At 33.8% G+C, this 19789-nt stretch overlaps 1 protein-coding gene across 2 annotated transcripts in view; it reads left to right on the plus strand.

The window, feature by feature from the left end:
- LOC145689831 (discoidin domain-containing receptor 2-like) overlaps nt 1-18102 on the plus strand; it is a 1126884-nt gene extending 1108782 nt beyond the window's left edge. For both annotated transcript variants that reach the window (XM_081764050.1, XM_081764051.1), the window contains exons 17-18: nt 9046-9187; nt 13984-18102. In XM_081764050.1, the coding sequence (XP_081620176.1) occupies nt 9046-9187; nt 13984-14286 (445 nt within the window). In that variant the 3' untranslated portion in view covers nt 14287-18102. The remainder of the gene's footprint in view (nt 1-9045; nt 9188-13983) is intronic.
- The last annotated feature ends 1687 nt before the right edge of the window (nt 18103-19789 follow it).

Below are 19789 nucleotides of genomic sequence, written 5' to 3' on the forward strand. Positions count from 1 at the left end.
GTCTCTTGAACAGAGAGACTGAATTATAATTCCATGTCTCTTGAACAGAGAGACTGAATTATAATTCCATGTCTCTTGAACAGAGAGACTGAATTATAATTCCATGTCTCTTGAACAGAGAGACTGAATTATAATTCCATGTCTCTTGAACAGAGAGACTGAATTATAATTCCATGTCTCTTGAACAGAGAGACTGAATTATAATTCCATCTCCTGAACAAAGACGCTGAACTGTAATTTTATGTCTCGTGAACAGAGACGCTGAACTGTAATTTCATGTCTCGTGAACAGAGACACTGAACTTTAGTTCCATATTTTCTGAACAGAGAGGCTGAACTGTTATTTCATGTTTCGTGAACAGAGACACTGAACAGTAATTCCATATCTCCTAAACAAAGACATTCACCTCTGAAACAATAATGCCTTTTCTATTAAATATGAGAGTAATTGTATTGATTGAGCATGAAAAATTTTTACTCTTGTACGCTTTCAATATGAAACAGCAGATCCGTTTGCTCTGGTAGCTTTAAGAAACATTCCTGATTGCACAAGTACTACTTTGTCTTTCAAGGTTGAATATATTTCCATGCAGTTGGAGACACTACCTGGAGAAAGCTCTGAAGAACATAATTGAAAAGAATAAACAAAATAAAAAAAGGAAAAAAAGAAAAGAAAGAAAATAAGAAAGAAAAAAACGGAAAGAAAGCATCCGAAGGCTTGAAGTTAATCAAGCTCGTCTATGCCTTCTCGACGAGATAAACAAGCGTGTCGAATGAATTTTACATACTGCCGAAACCAATCAGGAAAATAGTGTTTGGAGAAGGCTCCATCGTTTGAAACATGATATGACCACGGCGCGTCTTCCCACTGCATGGATCATATTTCTTCCAAGAGGTTTCTTTACAAAACAAGGAAGCAGAACAGGTTGCCTTGAAGCACAGGTAAATTGATCTTGTATTTAGATCACAGGTGGGACAGCGTCTCCTCTTTAAACAAGTGGGCGACACATATTTATTTATCTTGCAATGACCCATGAAGAATTGAAAGCAATATAAACATACTTAATCATATGGAATATACATTACATTGCTCAGGTGAGATGACACATATGTGCTATCTTATACAAACAGACTCCTACGTATGTTAATGTGTTCCAAGATATGTCACTTTATATGTAACGCAGAACCTCTGGTGCCACTTGCGTGAATGAGGTTTAACGCCTACTTAATTAATTACCGAGCTACACACCTGTTCTGGTTGTTCCCCACCTAAAACCCTATGAAATTGGCCACCTGTTGAACATAATGGTATAGCTCCACAAGGAAACGGGAATAAAGTCTTACATACAGTAGATACTTTGGTTTATCTTAATTCCCATTGATGGAGTCTGTTTTTGCGCTGTGAAGTTATGCAGTAGTGCCTCCCGCCTCGAGTGGGTATTGGATATCATCCTACCCCCCACAATAACTGTTTCCTAATCAAAATATTAGTTCTTTTTTTATGACAAATTTCGTATTTTAAAATATTATTCATGTTAACTTCTCCTTCACAGTCTTACAAGCACCATTAAGAAATTTTTTTGTAACATTTTCAATGAAAAATATATTTCTGTAAAAAATGAAGACAATCTGTGCCCTAAAACCCGCCACTGGGCACTCTGGGAGCTATGAACGAAAGCTATAAAATTAACAGCAGACTGTTAATCTTTACATCGAACATTTATGCGTAGATAGATATTTACTGTGAACCTCACAGTGATTACCTTAGGCATACAGGTTGCAACAAAGGAACTGAATAAACTTATAAGTGATATCTTCTTTGTCAAATTTCAATGAAAACGTATCAAAAGTACTGGCAATACTTCGTCCTTAAAATATTGTGAAGCGTAGCGTGAATAATGTCATTGATAATTGAAATTCATGATTACTTTAAACCGAATATTGTTATATATTATGTGATGTTTTCACTGAAATAGACGATGCTCTATAAATAACGAAATCCATAATTTAAAATAAACATATTAATGATCAACTGGGTACTGGCTAACACGTGGACTTTTGGTGTATGCCCAGGTTCGATACCAGATGGGAGAGTCTAGAAAAAATTGAACGCATTCTGGTGGTTCGAATTCTATCATAAACTGAAAGTTTATGTCTCGAACAAAACAAAATGAAATCTTTCACTTTTACGTCATACATTTATGACGGCTAGTCTAAAGGAGACGGTGCTGATGAATAAAATGGTGGAATGAAGAAAGTGAGAGAACCCGGTGAAAACCCACGAAAATGGTGTTTGTCCACCACAAAGCCCACTTGGCGTGAACTAGGGACCCCACGCTCCGTAGGTGAACGCACTATCACTGAGCCACAGTGCCCTAAATCCAATAAACAACAAACAAAACAATAATCAAATAAATTATGCCATTGTGTGATAGATGTATGCAAGGGCGCCGACCCTGGGGGGATGATCGGCCCGGGTCCCCCCAAAGCTCATGTGGGTCCCCTCATTGTATTTGTAAATTTATAATATTTGGCATAATTTGAATGCAATTTGTTTTAAAAATCCTCATCTATGCTTTCTGCATCTGAATGCCCCCTCCCCCAAATTTGCAGAGAAATCGGCGCCCTTGGATGTTTGATATATTTTTTCAATTGTTGTATTTTATAGAAAATGTTATTTAATTATCTATATTATCGGTATTGTACAGTTTCCAAAATGTTCAGTACCACAAGGACTGTTTTAAAAAAATGTTCAGGGGGTCACACTTAGTATTAGGAGAGGCACATATTATTTTCACATTGTCCTCCTATTGGAGTACTCTCCAGAGCTCCGGGGGGGGGAGGAGGGGGTGTCCCCAAAATCATGTCTGGAAAAAATACTGACCAAAAGTAAAATCAAAGCATTGTTCAATGTTGTCTTAATTAAGTTCCACACATGTTTGTAGCAACGTGTCATTTGGAAAGGGTACAGAAAGGCAATTGCTCTTCCTGAGTTTGAGAAATCCAAACTTTTTAATCAATTGTATACTAATATAGTAATAAAAATGTTGGCGGAGCATCTTCTCCCGCCTCCCTCCAGCAAAACCTGAAACGAAGCTATTGGTTTGTAGGCATAATTGTAAATTGTTTAGTACACGTGGGGCATAATCTGGGCCAATTGCTCCCCATACGTCGTTGATTCTTTTGAATTTCTCCAACAATTGTACTACAGATGCAGAATGCCGGTTGAATTTTGAGATACTGTCGATTGAACTCACTGGCAACATCTCATTGTCAGTATGAGCAACCTTGACACCATGTATGCACCTACTAGGGGTTCACAGTGTGTGGATCCTCCAAAACTTCCTAACTCAACATACATTTGTACACTTTCTCAATAAAACTACTTCTTTAAGGGTCTTCACTACAGCGAAATTAAACTACCGCTAATTTTATAATTTTTCTGTATTATCTTGAAAACAAATAAAAAATATTCGAAAAGCAGAAACGTAGTGAACTAGATAATACGATTTTACATGTGATACCTTTACCACAATACACCTATCTGCTTTTGGTATGCCGCTATTTACAAAACCCGCAAAAAATACTAAATCTATCTACAGTTCCAAATCGAAAGCATATAGATGAGTTGTGATAACGGTGTCACATGCAAAATAATATTGTCTAGTTCACTACGTTTTTGCTTTTCGAATATTTTTATTTGTTTTGAAGATATTACAGAAAAAACTCTAAAATTAGCGGTAGTTTAATTTCGCTGTAGTGAAGACCCTTAACAGGAAAATTATTGATGTAGCTTCAAAATTTGATTACACTTCTTCTGTACTCTTTCTCTTATAAAAAAAAAAAATCTAGTTCTATAATTTTTGTTCTGAAAATATAGGTGGAAGTAATTTACAATTACTTATCGTCTTTTCGTGTACAGAATAATACCTGTTCAATAATACATACAGGGTGGCTTGTAGTATTGTCCCTCAGAAGCTTGGAACCATCCCAAAAAAAATTTCTGAGTACGCGCCTGCTTCACACCCACACAACAATAACAGCCCTTCCCAGTGGATAGCGCATGCGCCTTTGGTGGATGTATCGTGGGTTCGATTCCCGGTTAATTTCTCAATCTTTCACGTTCATTCATCACTCATCCGTTTCCTTTAGCCTAAAGGTTATATCCATGGGACGTTAAGTTAAAAAGAAATATATATTTCACACAACAACATTATTTCACACGTTCGTCCTGTGACAGTATCATATACAATAACAAAACAACGATAATAATAATAATAATAATAATAATAATAATAATAATAATAATAATAATAATAATAATAATAATAATAATAATAATAATAATAATAAATCGTTTGGCCGGTGGTGCGGGGAATCCTGTTACTTCTGCACGTTATTCTTTTACTTGGCAGTGTTGTATTCTATTGCGTTATCCGCACGAAGTATAACTTCAGGGATCATTTAATTGGCATTATTGTTCTCATACAATATTCATATACATGATTTGCGGGTCGCTTCTTTAGATATTTCTAATCTTCGTCAACAGGGGACAGTCAAATTTATTATTGTAGGAAGCTTTATCTCTTACGTTCCGCGAAAGTTTATTTGTGGTTTCTTGCTCTGTAGGAAAATATTTCAACGAAATTGTTGGCAATTACTGAGGGTATTCTTATGATATTTTACCATAATAGGACAATGCTTCTCAGTAGCTACACATAAGACATATTTTATTGGAATGTTTGCTTTGAAATAAACACCCTGTATTTTGTAACCAAAGTATAAAAATACTTTAAAAATTACGAAATTATGATAAAGAAGTCATGGTTCAACCACAAAAGCAAACTAAATATTTTAATGGTAATGCTACCAATGCTTACCAATTCAAGGGTTAAAGACTGTTTTCAAGCGCTGTTCTCTGAGAGCTATTGTTTACTGGTTCTACGATCTTATCTGCTACGAACTTTTTAATGGTAATGCTTATCTCGTATTTTAATATTTTAATGGTAATGGTAATGATAGATCTGAGAGAACAGCGCTTGAAAACAGTTAGTCTTTAACCCTTTGATTGGCAAGCATTGATAGTATTTTAATATTTTAATGGTAATGCTACCAATGCTTACCAATTCAAGGGTTAAAGACTGTTTTCAAGCGCTGTTCTCTGAGAGCAATTGTTTACTGGTTCTACGATCTTATCTGCTACGAGCTTATCTGCTTATCTCGTATTTTCTGCTCGTAGGCTTTGAAGTATTTTGATAAGAATGTAAATAAAAATCAATTTGGTCTTCATTACCTTCTTTATCTAGATCTGATGTTTGTTACAAACTAACGTAAAAAGCTCGTTCTTCGGCACGGAGAGAATATAATTATTGAAAATGTTTTAATCCCTTTCTCGCTTAGCATACTCATTTTAATGAAAATGTGATAATAAAAATCCCTAAGATACTCTCATTTTGGATAAATTTTAAAATATCCAATCCTCCCTCTTAACCAAAGTGTGTGATCCAGCTTGAGATGGGTAATAACTATGTTTCAAAAGTCTTTTCAAACGTGTCAGTCGTATTTCTGATCCTAGAAACTGTAGATTCGACACTAATTTCAATCATCTTTAATCCCTTCTTAACCTCCATATCAATCTAAGTTGAATTTGGACTTAAATAGTACTATTTGGAGTGTCACTATTCATCTCTGATTCACCGAAAACTAAGGATTCGACAGTATGGATCGGCTGTTTACGATTATTTTTTACATATCACTCTTTCCCACCCTTACCGGTGCTAGAGGTATTTTTTACTACACTCATGGCTGAGTTTGGACTTGAATGGCAATGTGAGTGTCACTATTCGTCTCAGCAACCCGAAAACTATGAATTCGACAATAATTACGAAAGTTTTCGACTAATTTTATGTCATTCCCTTCCCGTCCTCTAGGAATGATAAGGGTGTTTTCCTCCCACAGTATGGTATCGGAAATGTCAATATTCATCTCAGTGACCCCGAAAAACTATGTATTCTACACTAATAATGCTCGTTTATGATTATATTTAAATGTCACACTTTCCACCCTTAGGGGTGGTAGGGGCGTTTACCCCACCAGACTAAACATGAACTTAAATGAAATCGGAAGTGTCACTTTTCATCTGAGTGATCTCGGAAACTGTGTATTCGACACTTTTCTCTGTCATTTGTGATTACTTTTACATCACCCTTTCCTGTCCTAGGCGATTTACTTCTACAGTATTTGTTTCGAGATTGTTATACTAGAATACATATGCACATCCATATATCCATTTGCATACAATGCCGTTATGTTGAGCTATCTATGATTACATATCAAGGGACGTGTGCGAGAAGTATCGTAATTTTTAGCAATAACCAACTTTTTCATAGAAATCTTGACATCGATAATTTCTACACCAATATTCACCATTCTGTTTATGGTGAAACCAAATAAATTCAGTTTCGGAGGACGATTTTAGTGTGTGTAAATTATGCTCATTCGTGTCTTTAGAAATGTTCCAAGTACAAGATTAGAATATGACAAGGCACTGACAAATATGAAATAAGTACAGAGGGAGCGGTGGCTCAGTGGTAGAGCGTCCACCTCCGGTGCGTGAGGTCCCTGATTCGATCCCAGTTCGCGCCGCGTGGACTTTGTGGTGGACAAACCGTGGTCATGTGCGTGGGTTTTCTCGGGGTTCTCCCGTTTCCTCCCACTTTCTTCATTCCACCATTTTCATTCATCTTTCATCATCATCGTCTCCTTTAGCCTAACCGGCATAACCATGGGACGTAAAACTAAAAATTTCATTTCATTTTTCATTTCATGAAATGAGTACATACCTTATTTTTATGTTGTAAATACACTGATGATTGTATAATAGAAGTAAGTGATACACTTCAATATTCTTAACTATAGTTCTAATGTTCAAATCGGATCCAAGAATGCAAACGGAGTCCTCCTCGTATTGAACACAGTAGGTACTTGTACCTACAGTAATATACTTCTATTATTATGTTTGTCTAGGTATAAACTTACATGATAACTTGTGTCAGGTAGTTGACTTCGATACTGGAAACAAATTCAGACAGAATTACAAAGCAGTTTTTACAGATAAATAATTCTTAAGTTAATCATAAATGAGTTTTAAAATACCCAAAGTACATAATCTTAAGAAAGACGTTTTGAAGAGAAATGAACTAAAAGTACAATCACGGACAAAAGTTTATTAAATGAGTTTGACCTTATTCGTTACAATGATATAGATATACCCACTTGTTCTCCCTGGGACCAGGAGTAGAAATAGATTTTCAAAACTAATGAACTGAGAAAAATCCGTTATCCAGACAGCGGTGTATTGTAAAAATATACGGAACCCTTATGTTTACTACAGAAATCAATAGGGAGCATACGTTATCCATATGCTATATACGCACTGCCCTTAGATGTAACATCATGCCGTTGCAGGATGTCTGACATCTAACAGTCTTCCGTATATTACATACATATATGTATGTTACATACGTCAGGTGTATGTTATATACGCCTATCTGTATGTCAGATTCTGACCACCTATATACAGCTCTTTCGTTCATACGGAAAGTATTTTTATTCGAAACATTTATACGGAAAGTACGTGTAAAGTATAAATTTTCAATTCTACGTTTGCTGTACGTTAAATCTAAAAAGTACAGGATTTACACACAAACTAAACACAGTTTCTTACAAGGCTGTCTATAATCTTTATTATAAATTAACTAGAAATGTTACAGTTTCGGAAGTATATCACTTCCTTCTTCAGACTACTACTCCAACTGAAATCATAAATAACATTACATCATTTTTCTTTTCTTCTTTTTCTCTTTTTTCTTTTTTCAGAAGAAAAAAATGATGTAATGTTACTTATGATTTCAGTTGGAGTAGTAGTCTGAAGAAGGAAGTGATATACTTCCGAAACTGTAACATTTCTAGTTAATTTATAATAAAGATTATAGACAGCCTTATAAGAAAGTGTGTTTAGTTTCTGTTTAAGATGGACACAAGAATTTACACATGCAATCTACGTTTTTACGTAAGCCACATAGTTTTTTCTCAGTGTGGGGTCCTTGGTTCCATCCCAGCTCGCGGCAAGTGAGTTTTGTGGTGGACCAAAACTAAATGTGTGAGTTTTCTCGGGGTTGTCCCGTTTCCTCCCACTTTCTTCATTCCACTATTTCTTTCGTTTTCATCATCACCGTCTTCTTTAGCCTAGCCGGCATAATCGTGGGACGTAAAACTTAAAGATTTTGTTCCATTTTTCCATCCTCTCTCGTTCTCCCATTTTCCTCTGGCTGGAACCCACATCCATTTATTCTTAATGAGAAGTTTCTTTCTAGCTTGAGGGGTTCGTTAGATACTCAACTTTTCACATCAATTATGACCTCCTTGCTTCCCCTTGCGATATGCATTTAAATGAAACTAACATGATAAAAAAGATTCAGTTCGTGATAAGTGATAACTATATTCAAAAAATCATTTCAATAGCATTGAGAAAAAAATGTAGGTGGCGTACTTAAAAAGATAGGTTACATGCGTAATTCCTGTAGTTTTTGGACAACGTACAGCAGACGTATAACTGAAAACGCATGTTTTATAATACTTTCTGTATAAGTGTTCCATCTATACGTACTTTCCGTATGAAACAATATAGGCGGTCAGGATCTCACATACAAATGGACGTATATAACATATAGCTGAGGAATGTAACATAAGTAATGCATGTGATATACGGAAAATTGTTAGATGTCAGACATTCTGCAACGGCATGATGTAACATCCAAGGGCAGTGCCTATGTAGCATACGGATAACGTGTAAGCAAGAGGATAACGTATATTTGTACAATATACCGCTGTCCGGAGAACGGATTTTTCTCAGTGCGCTTTAGCAGTTTTCCCGTAATTCGATAGCAAACTAGACCACTTTCATTTATATATATTTCTAATAGATGAATTTGTGCTTTGTGTTACTTTGCATATTTAAATTATATTGTTTCTCTTTTTCTTACAGAAATTGTGTTGTTGGTAAAAATTACGCAGTAAAGATAACAGACTACGCTACGTACTGCAGTCGATTCGATGGTGACTATTACGTCAGCGATACAAAAGCTCGGCTGCCAATCAGATGGATGGCGTGGGAGAGTTTGTTACTGGTAAGTATTTTCCAGATTTGTGGCTTCTAGGGAGCTGAAATGAAATACAAGCTTGGTAAACAGTCTGCTGAAAAAGTAGAGAAAACCTGACAATAGACTAGGGTTCCGGTACATGGAAGGGGGGATAATCTCGAATTTCATTTACGTAATATGTTCCCTTGTTTCCGAAAATATGTCCTGGTTTTGTTCCAAAATATAGATTAATATGATTCATTTGATATTCCTTTTTTATCATAGAAATCTGCATTTAGTGGCCATTGATTTCAGCTGACAAGATTAGTCTACTCTATCTGACTTAAAGAGATTGTACTGTACATTTGGATATCTCTACAGGGTGGTTGTAAAGTCAGTACCTATTTGTAACAATGAGTATTTCAAAAAGTAAGCAACCTATCACAGTTTTTTGAGCTCCTCCGTGGCTAAGCGGTTAGCGTACGCGCCTTTGGCGTGGGAGGCCCCTGGATCGATTCCCGCCGGGAGCTCATGCGGTTCATATTCCACGTTAATCAGTAGGTCCACGTCTCATATAGCCTCGATGCTGAACGGGATGTTAAACTCAAAATCAACTCAACCTATCACAGTTTTATTTCCATTGAATACATTATTAGGATGTACTATTTGGTTATGAAGTTACATTTCAACGTATGCACTCGGGTTTTCCACACACTTCTGGAATCTTCCAGGAACAGAATCTACGGCTCTTCTGAACTCAACTCGAATATTTACAAACATTTCATGGATATTTTGTTCAAGACTGTTAATATCCCTTGGTTGTAACTTGTACATTTTTCCTTAGTCCAACCCCAAAGGGAGAAGTCGCATGAGGTTAGATCCGGTCTGCGTGCAGGCCATTCTGTCTATCAGCGGTGGCCAATCCATCAGCCAGGGAAATTGTCATCAATTTATGCTCTCACTGGAATTGCGTAGTAGAGCGAAACTTCATCTTTCATGAACAGTAATTTCCTTCCATCTTCGTATTCTTGAATCACAGTCCACACGTACATTCGAAACATTTCCAAGTATCATTCAGCATTCTTGGTGTTACGCAGCACATTTGATAAAATTAATCTGGTAGACGTCATTCCAGACGGTTACCTTTGGTCTTGATTGCATTTTTTCTACCGATACATTTGAATCGGAATGTGACCAATAATGGCAATTGTGACGGCTTTTTATTGTCTTAGGGTTAAGCGTTACATTCCTACCTTGCTCAGTGGTAGAGCGGTGGCTCAGTGGCAGAGCGTTCACCTCTGGTGCATGGGGTTCCGGGTTTAAACCCTGCTCCCGCCAAGTGAACTTTGTGGTTTACAAACACCGTGTGCGTGGGTTTCCTCGGGGTTCTCCCGTTTTCTCTGACTTTCTTCGTTCCACCATATCTCATTTCTCATCATCGCCGTGTCCTTTAGCCTAACCAACATCATCGTGGGACGTAAAACTTAAATGTTTCATTTTACTTTTAAATTCTCAAGTTTACCCGCACGTCTTAAAGTTTGTACGTTCAGGTTTTTATGCTGAAATGAGAGTTATTATTATTATTATTATTATTATTATTATTATTATTATTATTATTATTATTATTATTATTATTATTATTTTCTCCTCTTATGATTCGTCCCGGACTAGTCCTCATCCGGAGATTCGAACGGGGTGCTATTTTACTTTCGGAATGTTTTACCTCAGTAAAAACTATCATTGTATTTATTCTCCTCTTCGTCCTTCCCGGAAAAGAAATGTGTAGTATTCATACTTCCTTTTCCACATCTCCATGTCGTTGACCCCCTTGTGGTTCATACATCTTTTTAGGATAGTTTCCTCTCCTAAGGATAAGAAGGTGCCGTCACCTCTACCCGACCATCCTCCCTCCGAGGAGGCCGTTGGCACATGGTAGAGGTTGACTCTCATACTTGGAGTCAGCTGATCTCGTTTCGACTGGAATAACGAACAAAATCAAGTTTGTTACAAAAATATCACTAAACAAACAACACCTTTTTTTGTAAAAATATCATGTGCAATATGTGCAGACAGTCCCTAAGTTAGGTAAATTCGATATACGTATCTTCATAGTTACGTAAGATATTTCAAACATATATAATATTGTTGAACTGTTATCACTTGGGCAGTTTTGTTTACCATTCCGGTTGTAAGAATATAAAGCTCTGTGCCTTATTTATGAAACATGTTTTATAATTGAATGTTAGCATTACAATATTACTCCAGTAGTTTTTCTATCTATTCATATGTATTTGCTACAAATAATAGATTATAACGAATAATTGAATGTAATATTTGATTTCTATTACTTAAGTTAAAAACAAAAAATAATTTGCCAAAGCATAAAGCATAATTGTAGGTCAAAATATAATATGAGTTACTCTGATAACCATTTTGGTCAGACAACAGAGCATAATGCTCCCTTCAAACTTCAAGACCAGTAAATAGCACTCAACTTATGCAAAGAACCTTGGAACTTTCTGTTTACATAAATCCAATACTATCTGTAAAGGGGCGTGATTGGCTCAGTGATAGAGCGTTCACCTCCGATGCTTGGGGTCCCTGATTCGATCCCAGCTCGCGCCGTGTGAACTTTTTGGTGGACAAACACCGTGTTCATGGGTTTTCTTGGGGATCCCCCGTTTCCTCACACTTTCTTCATTTCACTCATTTCGCATTATCACCGTCTCCTTTAGCCTAACCGGCATAACCGTGGGACGTTAAACTTAAAGATTTAATTTTATTATAAATGATAATTATAAAATTGGGATTAATTCTTGGACAAACATTAAGTTGCAGTCGTTGATATAGAATTAATAGTTTTCTACAATTAAAACAGGATATGAAGAACACATTAAAATATATGTAATGATTCTTAGAATTTTGTCTACTGTTGATGATTCTCTCATAGCAACGATCTTAGATTTAACAGCAAGATAACACTATTATCTACAAAAACAACTTTTATTCGAATTTTTCTTTGTACTATAACATATTCACTTATATAATTATATCTCTATTTCTACAATATAATGTGGAACCAATCTTCTCTAAAAGTCCTTCCTTTACTTCGATCAACGAACTATATATATATCTTCTTTTTCTTTCTTTAAAACCATTTTACATTATAATTATTAAGGCAACAACTTCAGCCGTCTTCTCTATAACATTAACTTTATCATTAGGTAGAAATTTGTATTGAGGTAGTTATAATTACGGCGTACACCATAATCAAAAAGGCATACGTCTAAATCTGCCTATTAATAGGAGTACTTTAAATTGTCTTCATTGTCCATATTCATTGAAAATAAAAACTAAATACCTAGGTAGATTCTCGATGTGCCATATGTGTTAGGAGCTGGTAGTCTACTTACTACACTTTATGCTTGCAATACGAAACCTTCTCTAATTACGGTAGAGGTACATCGTACATTACAAGACCCAATGACTGACGTAGATTGTCCTTCAAAGACAGTGGCCATTTAGAAGCGGCAGCTACCCTAGCAAGGTCGTGGACCCTGCACCCAGATAATTTTGCTAACCCTGGGATGAAGAGTTTCACCCCAGGGTTAGTAAAATGTACTCTTGAGATAGAATGCGAGTTAGGGTACGAGGTATTCCATCCCGGACCCAAGAGCATGTACGAAACGCTCTTTGAAGACAGTACCTTCATAATCCTCCCGCTAAGGATTGGGAGCTCCCCGTACATCCTCTAGTTCAAAACACACTACCTCTCTTCCTAATCATGTTGGCGTAGTTGCCGACTTCGGAAGATGGTCGAAGCCTCACCTCCGCCGTTAAGGACGGTAGTTTTCAGTATCTCGATGAAGCCCTGACGAGGTCTAACGTACTCTCCCGGACCCAGTGGCACGAGTTAGCCCCCCATTTCGGGGGATAGCCGAAACCTCATCTCTGCTGGTAGGTTGTTAACCTGATTTACGAAATACTGTCATGTGGCAGTTTTGGTACCGGCAGCAGTTTTGACACCAGGCCATACAGGACTACGAGTTACCGATTTCCTGCTGGTCCTATCTCCCCTTTCCTATCATGAGACCCAGAAAGCTATGTGGGCTCGGCCGTGGCAGGAGGGGTTGAATTGATTGTGAGTTTGACGTCCTTTTCAGTAGCGAGGCTATATGAGACGTGGAGCTATTGACTAACGTGGAATCCGAACCACATGAGCTTTCGATGGGAATCGAACTCGGGTCTCCCACGCCGAAGGCGCGTATGCTAATCGCTTAGCCACGGAGGAGCTCACCCCCTTTCTCAGCCGGTGCTTGGAACCGGCCATGGCGGAGTTATACCAAATATAATAAAGATCATTCTAAAATTAAAATGTTTCAAAAATTATAAAACTTAATTAAATGTTAAGTTAATAATCGTGAATTAGTATGGTCGCCATATTAGCGTTATACGCATTTCTGCATTTTTGGTAAATTATACGTACTTCTGCATCTTTCAATAACTCAAACAAAATAGATAAATAAACAACAGATTATTTTCTATCGTTTCACTAAGAGTTCTTCCCAATTTCTTAATTGCTTTCAACCTTTTTTAAAACTTTACCCAATATAAAAATGTAGCTGTAAGTAAAATATAAATAATTTGTTGCTGATTTTGATCGTTTTTCTAGATAACTACATTGGCATATTAAAATAATGTGAAACTCTTTCTGCTATAACAAAGAATACCAATATGATTTGTAAAAATCAAGTAAACTATAATAATGGTAAAATCAATTATTTATGTGAGATACCAATCGCAACGAAATATAAACCTAATCACGTTGACATTTCTTTTTATAGGGCAAACACAGTCCAAAAAGCGATGTTTGGTCATTTGCGGTGACTCTATGGGAAATCCTCATGCTGGCAGCTCATCAACCATTCGCCGAGTTAACGAACGAACAGGTGGTTGAAAATTGCAACCACTGGTATCAAAATGACGGACTCCAGAGGTACTTAGGTCGACCCCCGTCATGTCCACGTGAAATATATGACCTTATGTGTGAATGTTGGAAACGTCAAGAATCAGAAAGACCGCGATTCAGCGAAATACATTTGTTTCTACAACGGAAAAATCTTGGATATGTCCCCGGAACAGTGTAAAGAAAACAATATCTACAAATTCTAATACACGAATTTATTGTAACAGAACAAGCTATTTTATATAGTAGTGACACAAAGTTACCAATTCGGAAAGAAAAAAGAAACAGTCAGAAGATACAAAATTAATTGTTTTGTTGTGTATTTTTATTCTTCAACTAAAGAAAAGAAATATCGTCACCATCAAGAACTAAACCAAGGACCCTTTTCAATGACTGAATTAAAACTAACAAAACGTGTGTTGTTAAAATGAGAAAAAAAATACTTAATATCATACCATGTTGAAAATGTGCCAAAGTTCTGTTCTGAACACAATCTGTTAACGGATTTGTAGGAGTGAATGTTATATTGACGTTTTGAAGACGAAGATTGAGAGACTATATTTAAAACAAAATTAAATTCAAATATTATATTTAAAAAAATTCAAACAACTTTAAAGAAGTAAAAATAAAAATTACATCTCTATAAACAGTGAGAAACTTTCCTTGTTGTAGTGTGCGTAGTTCAGAGTGTGCCAAAAAAAAAATTAGAAATGTGTAAAGACACTCAAATATTGCGAATAGCAAATTTAGAATATAAACTCAAGTTATAGATAAAAAGAAGTACACATCACACACAAGTTGAACACGTAAAACAAATCCAAAGTGAAAGGTATATTTTTATCGTAAGATTAACGAAATGGTTAACATTCGCTCAATATCTTTTTTCAATAAAGAATTTTTTCAGTGTCTGTTTTTATTATTATGATCATTACTATTATCAAGAAATAAACTGTTTTTTCAATTGTAAGTTACGTCATTTGTCATTATTATATTTAAATAATGTCATTTTTCCATTTTTCATCGTCATCCAAGAGGGAAGTATACAGTTGTACAATGCATTTTAAAATTCATTATCTTAGTGTAAAGATGTTTATTCAATAACAAGACTGGCTTGTAAGAAATGTTATTGTTTTTAAAAGCAAAACATATGTGAACGCTATAGTTTCGCTTAATTCCCATATTTTCACTCATACACAGTGTGAAATTTCTTTCAATGAATTGAATATTTTAGTCAGAATATAGCACATTTTAAAAAAAGTCAACATTTAAGCATCTCAATGTATACAAGGTAGCGATATTCTCGTAAGTTCACTATTATGTATTTCAATCTGGAATTTCGCGAAACTAAAGTCAAAACTATTACTGTGTTTTCTATTCGATTAAAATTATGGTGGTTTTTATTCTCTGCGATACGAATGTATACATGCAATACTAATTTTGATGTTTTTTATACTGGTGTACTAAAACGCGAGAAAGAAAAAAATATATATTAATTATTGATAGGTCTAACAGATATATAACAAAATCACAATTTCTTCCTTTCGTTTTCTAAAAATGTTATTGCTCTTTGTAGAGAAACAACTTCCTTTCACCCAGAAAACAAGCACACAAACACGATAAAAGATTAAAAAAAAAAAGACTGTTGTTATAAGATCTTATAATGTTTCAGTATGTTTTTTCTGCAAAAAAAGTTTACAAATATGTATATATATATAAACACTCACACAATATTTGTTACTGTATTTCTAATCAGTATTTACAAAAAATCTAAAAAAAAAAACATGTATATTATTTAAGAAAAACAGTTAAGTATTTATGCCACGATGAAAAAAGTAGAAAAAAAAACACTATTCTTCTTGCAAGTTAACTTATTATACGAGTGTGGATGTTGGAATTGAATCAGTAAATATTGTTTTCTGAGAGTAAATAAAAGCAAATTCAGGGTGTACTATACAAAGTGATAGTGTGAGAGTATGGTTGTGACTTAGCATTCTTGATTACTTCTAAGGAAAAATAAACTGTATTACATTCTCATTGTGAGAGCACATCACTAACACTTTTATAAAAATAAAATCATATATATATATATTATATAAACCTTCTTCCTATCCAGTGCCTGTAAATATTATAATATATAATTATATATAATAAAATAATAATATTTCCGTAAAAGAGCTCTGCACACTGAGAGTATTTGTGAAACAAAATAAAAATAGAAAGAAATGTAATTTCAAAAAAACGTTTTGTATAATAACTCATTTATTTCAATGTGCTACGTATTTAATGAGTTTTAAGAAAAAAAATCCAGAAAATATTTGTGTAATTTTCTAAACATGTAGATTGTTTCATGTGTTTTGCTGTAATGTTTTTGGTCTTGTATATCTATTTGCAACACTAATATTACGTATGTTTCAGATGCAAAACTTTCATTTTCTTCGCTACAAAGATACAGTGCATATTAAAAGAGATTCATCAATTCAAATTAACCTTTAATTACTTTTTTCAGAATTGAAAGAATACCTAATGTATGTTGAAATTTTCGAGAGATAAAGAATGGAAATTAATATTAATATTTCTAAACTCATTTGTGTAACTCATGAATTATCTGGTTTGGTTTCATATAATCACATAAAAACTGAATAATTTCCTTTAGCTGTACCAAACTACATTATGAAAAAGTAGTAAATAAATTAATAGTCTCGAAATCAGTAATTAGGACACAATATGAAAACAAATTGTTTTGATACATCGAATATCAAATATCCTTCCATCAGTAACTATTTTATCATTTGTTTGAAATTGAAAAGTATTCATGTAATCTAGGGTTGTGTTCTAACTTCGTCATTTTGACGTGAGAATTGCCAATGTCCTTTAATTAAAAATTTTATTCGTATTCTATTACACATTTGTTTCTTTACTTTGTATGATTATATCTCTTTTATGCCACTACAATTATTTAAGAATATATTGTTACGAATATTACGGCAAATGAACAAAAAATCCAGTGACTTAATTACTGATCAATCATTGTACTTACAATATTACAATGGTGTATGTTTTAGTGCTCTTGTATATTTCTAAACGAATGCTTACACCCTCTTATTAACATTTCATTTCTGTTAGTGTATTGTGCATACGTTCTAAGATAGTGTTAATATCAAGTAAATACTAATATCCAAGAATAAAAACTGTACAGTTTATTTAGTAAAAAAAAAAAAAAGATCATATCAAATATGTTGCTCAATTCTTAAGTAGTTAAAGAAAGTGCAGCTTTTTCTTCACGTAGTGAAATTTTGTATACAAATGGCATCTTTTGGTACAGTAGAAAAAAAGGAGCAAAACTAAGTTAACTTGATATTTCTTCAAATAAAAAATAAATATGTATAAAGTATTAATGACAATCTCCTTTGATGAACAGTGATAACGTTAAAAAAAAGTTATACTATACTTGAATAAGGAAACAGGGAACAATATAGAAAGATTGAAACTTAAATAAATATATTATCTATTTATTTAAGAAAGAAAAAGCCTATAGAGATTTGCAAATTATGTGTGTATAGATGGTTACATATAAAGAGACAGGGATATATATATATATGTATATGTGAGAAAATGGGGGGTAAGTAATGAAAGATCCTTTACAAAACTAAAAGTATTGTGGAAACTAGTCATGTAGATGTAGTGGCATGTTATGAAAACAAATTACGAATGAGAACAGGTGTGATAGTCAAAACAGAAAGAGTTCTCATTCGGTAATAACGTTTTATTTTAGAATAACAAAGAGAAGGAAACATTTAAAACTTTTATCAAAGCAGGGCTTCCTTATTTGGTATAGCAAACAGTATTGGGAAAGCACGAACAGTATTTTGGATTGTGCTTTACAAAGAAAAAGTAATCTGCACCCTGTAAATATATATATACACATACATATATACATATAAATACACGTAATGTAATAATACGACACACATTTGTTTTTGTAGGTAGGGAGTACAAAGTATAAGTTGCATTTAAGAAAAAAATACTACAAAAAATTATGAAAATCACTTTTTAACAGTTTGTAACTTTTTACTTATGAAAAAGAAGCACTGTTAATTCCTCTGCTAACCGTAACGTCGAATACAGAATAGATACACGCAAGAGCTAGTAAGATGCATTATCACGGCTAAAGCAACAAATTAAAAAAAATGTTGTAGCTTGAAATGTTATCGAATTAAAAAAAAGTTCACGAGCTCGGAAATACAAGGGTAGTAGTGTACAAAACAAAATATATATCGAGTATTAATATGAAAAAAAAAAAACAGCTAGTAACAAAAGTACTATGTATTATTATTATTACTAATAAGTATTGAAAATACCTATTTTATTTCATAGTTGGTAAAATATCTATGGAGATAGTAGAAGTTCGAGAGATTAGTGCTTATACTTAATATAAAGAAATGGTAAATATTTAATTCACAAAAAAGTTATATGACCAGCACTTGTTATAACATAAAATCAATTTACGTTTTACTCATGACTTTATTTGGATATAATTTCGCCAAGTTAGTAAATAGTAAAGTGTAAAAGTCGCTATGTTATATGACGTCAAACATGACACAAATAGATCTATCTTAATAATATGGTTGCCTGAGTGTGGAAGAAAGTCCTTTTTATCGAGAAAATATCATTATGTTTTCGGTAGTGACAAAATAATGTTACTCGTTTCTGTTCCTGTCAATTTATTTGCTAATATTCAGTTAAAATAAACCTTTTATAGGTGTTGAAAAGATGAGTTAAAAGTTTTAGGATAGAAAAATATCGAAAATTAAATCAACTCATCATTTTCTTACTGAACATAATTTGTTATAATATTTTGTCACTCGTTCATACTTTTTCAGTGTAATGAGATGCTGTCGGAAATAATTACCTACATATATTTGCTATTTTGCAGGAGAATTATATTATATTTTCTCTGTATTAAGAAACTTTGTTTATTGAGAAAATACTTAGCATTTTCTCTGTATTAAGAAACTTATTTTATTGAAAAAATCCTTAGCTTCTAATAAAATTTTAATATAATATCCTCTTCGTAATGCATAAATTAATTTCTGCAATTGTATATTATTGTTGGAAACTAGGAATAAACTGCTGAAATTAGATATCCCTATTACCATCTCCAAACATTTTTTTTACCTCTCAGAATCAATAGGATTATGTACATTAATTAATTAAAATTGCATTTTAAAAATTTTAATTACTTATGCTCTTATTATTATTATTATTATTATTATTATTATTATTATTATTAATTAACTAATTAAAAGTTCTTAATTATTTCGAAGCTGAAAGTTAAAAAACTCAGGCAACAAAGAGAGTCAGAATCGAGAACATAAAATTATGTGATCCTAAATAGACAAAGATAAAACAAAAATAACATGTAATTAAGAAAGTTGTTTGTTGTTACATTTTAAAAAAATGAGGGGGAAAGAATATTAAATTTACAATCACAGGTGTAGAAAACAAAATACGAAAATTATATTATTAAAAAAAGTTCTTAGTATCACTTAGTAGTAAAAGTGAAGATAATATTCCAATATCTCGATCTTGGACGTCTTGAGAAAAATTAAAGCTTTTTGCATGCTAAAATTTCGTACGAGGCCATGTTGTTTTGTTTGAAGCTGAATTTAGTGTAACAAATACAG

The sequence above is a fragment of the Thermobia domestica genome, chromosome 7 (genome assembly GCF_964235325.1).
Source record: "Thermobia domestica chromosome 7, izTheDome1.hap1.1, whole genome shotgun sequence".
Lineage (NCBI taxonomy): Eukaryota > Metazoa > Arthropoda > Insecta > Zygentoma > Lepismatidae > Thermobia > Thermobia domestica.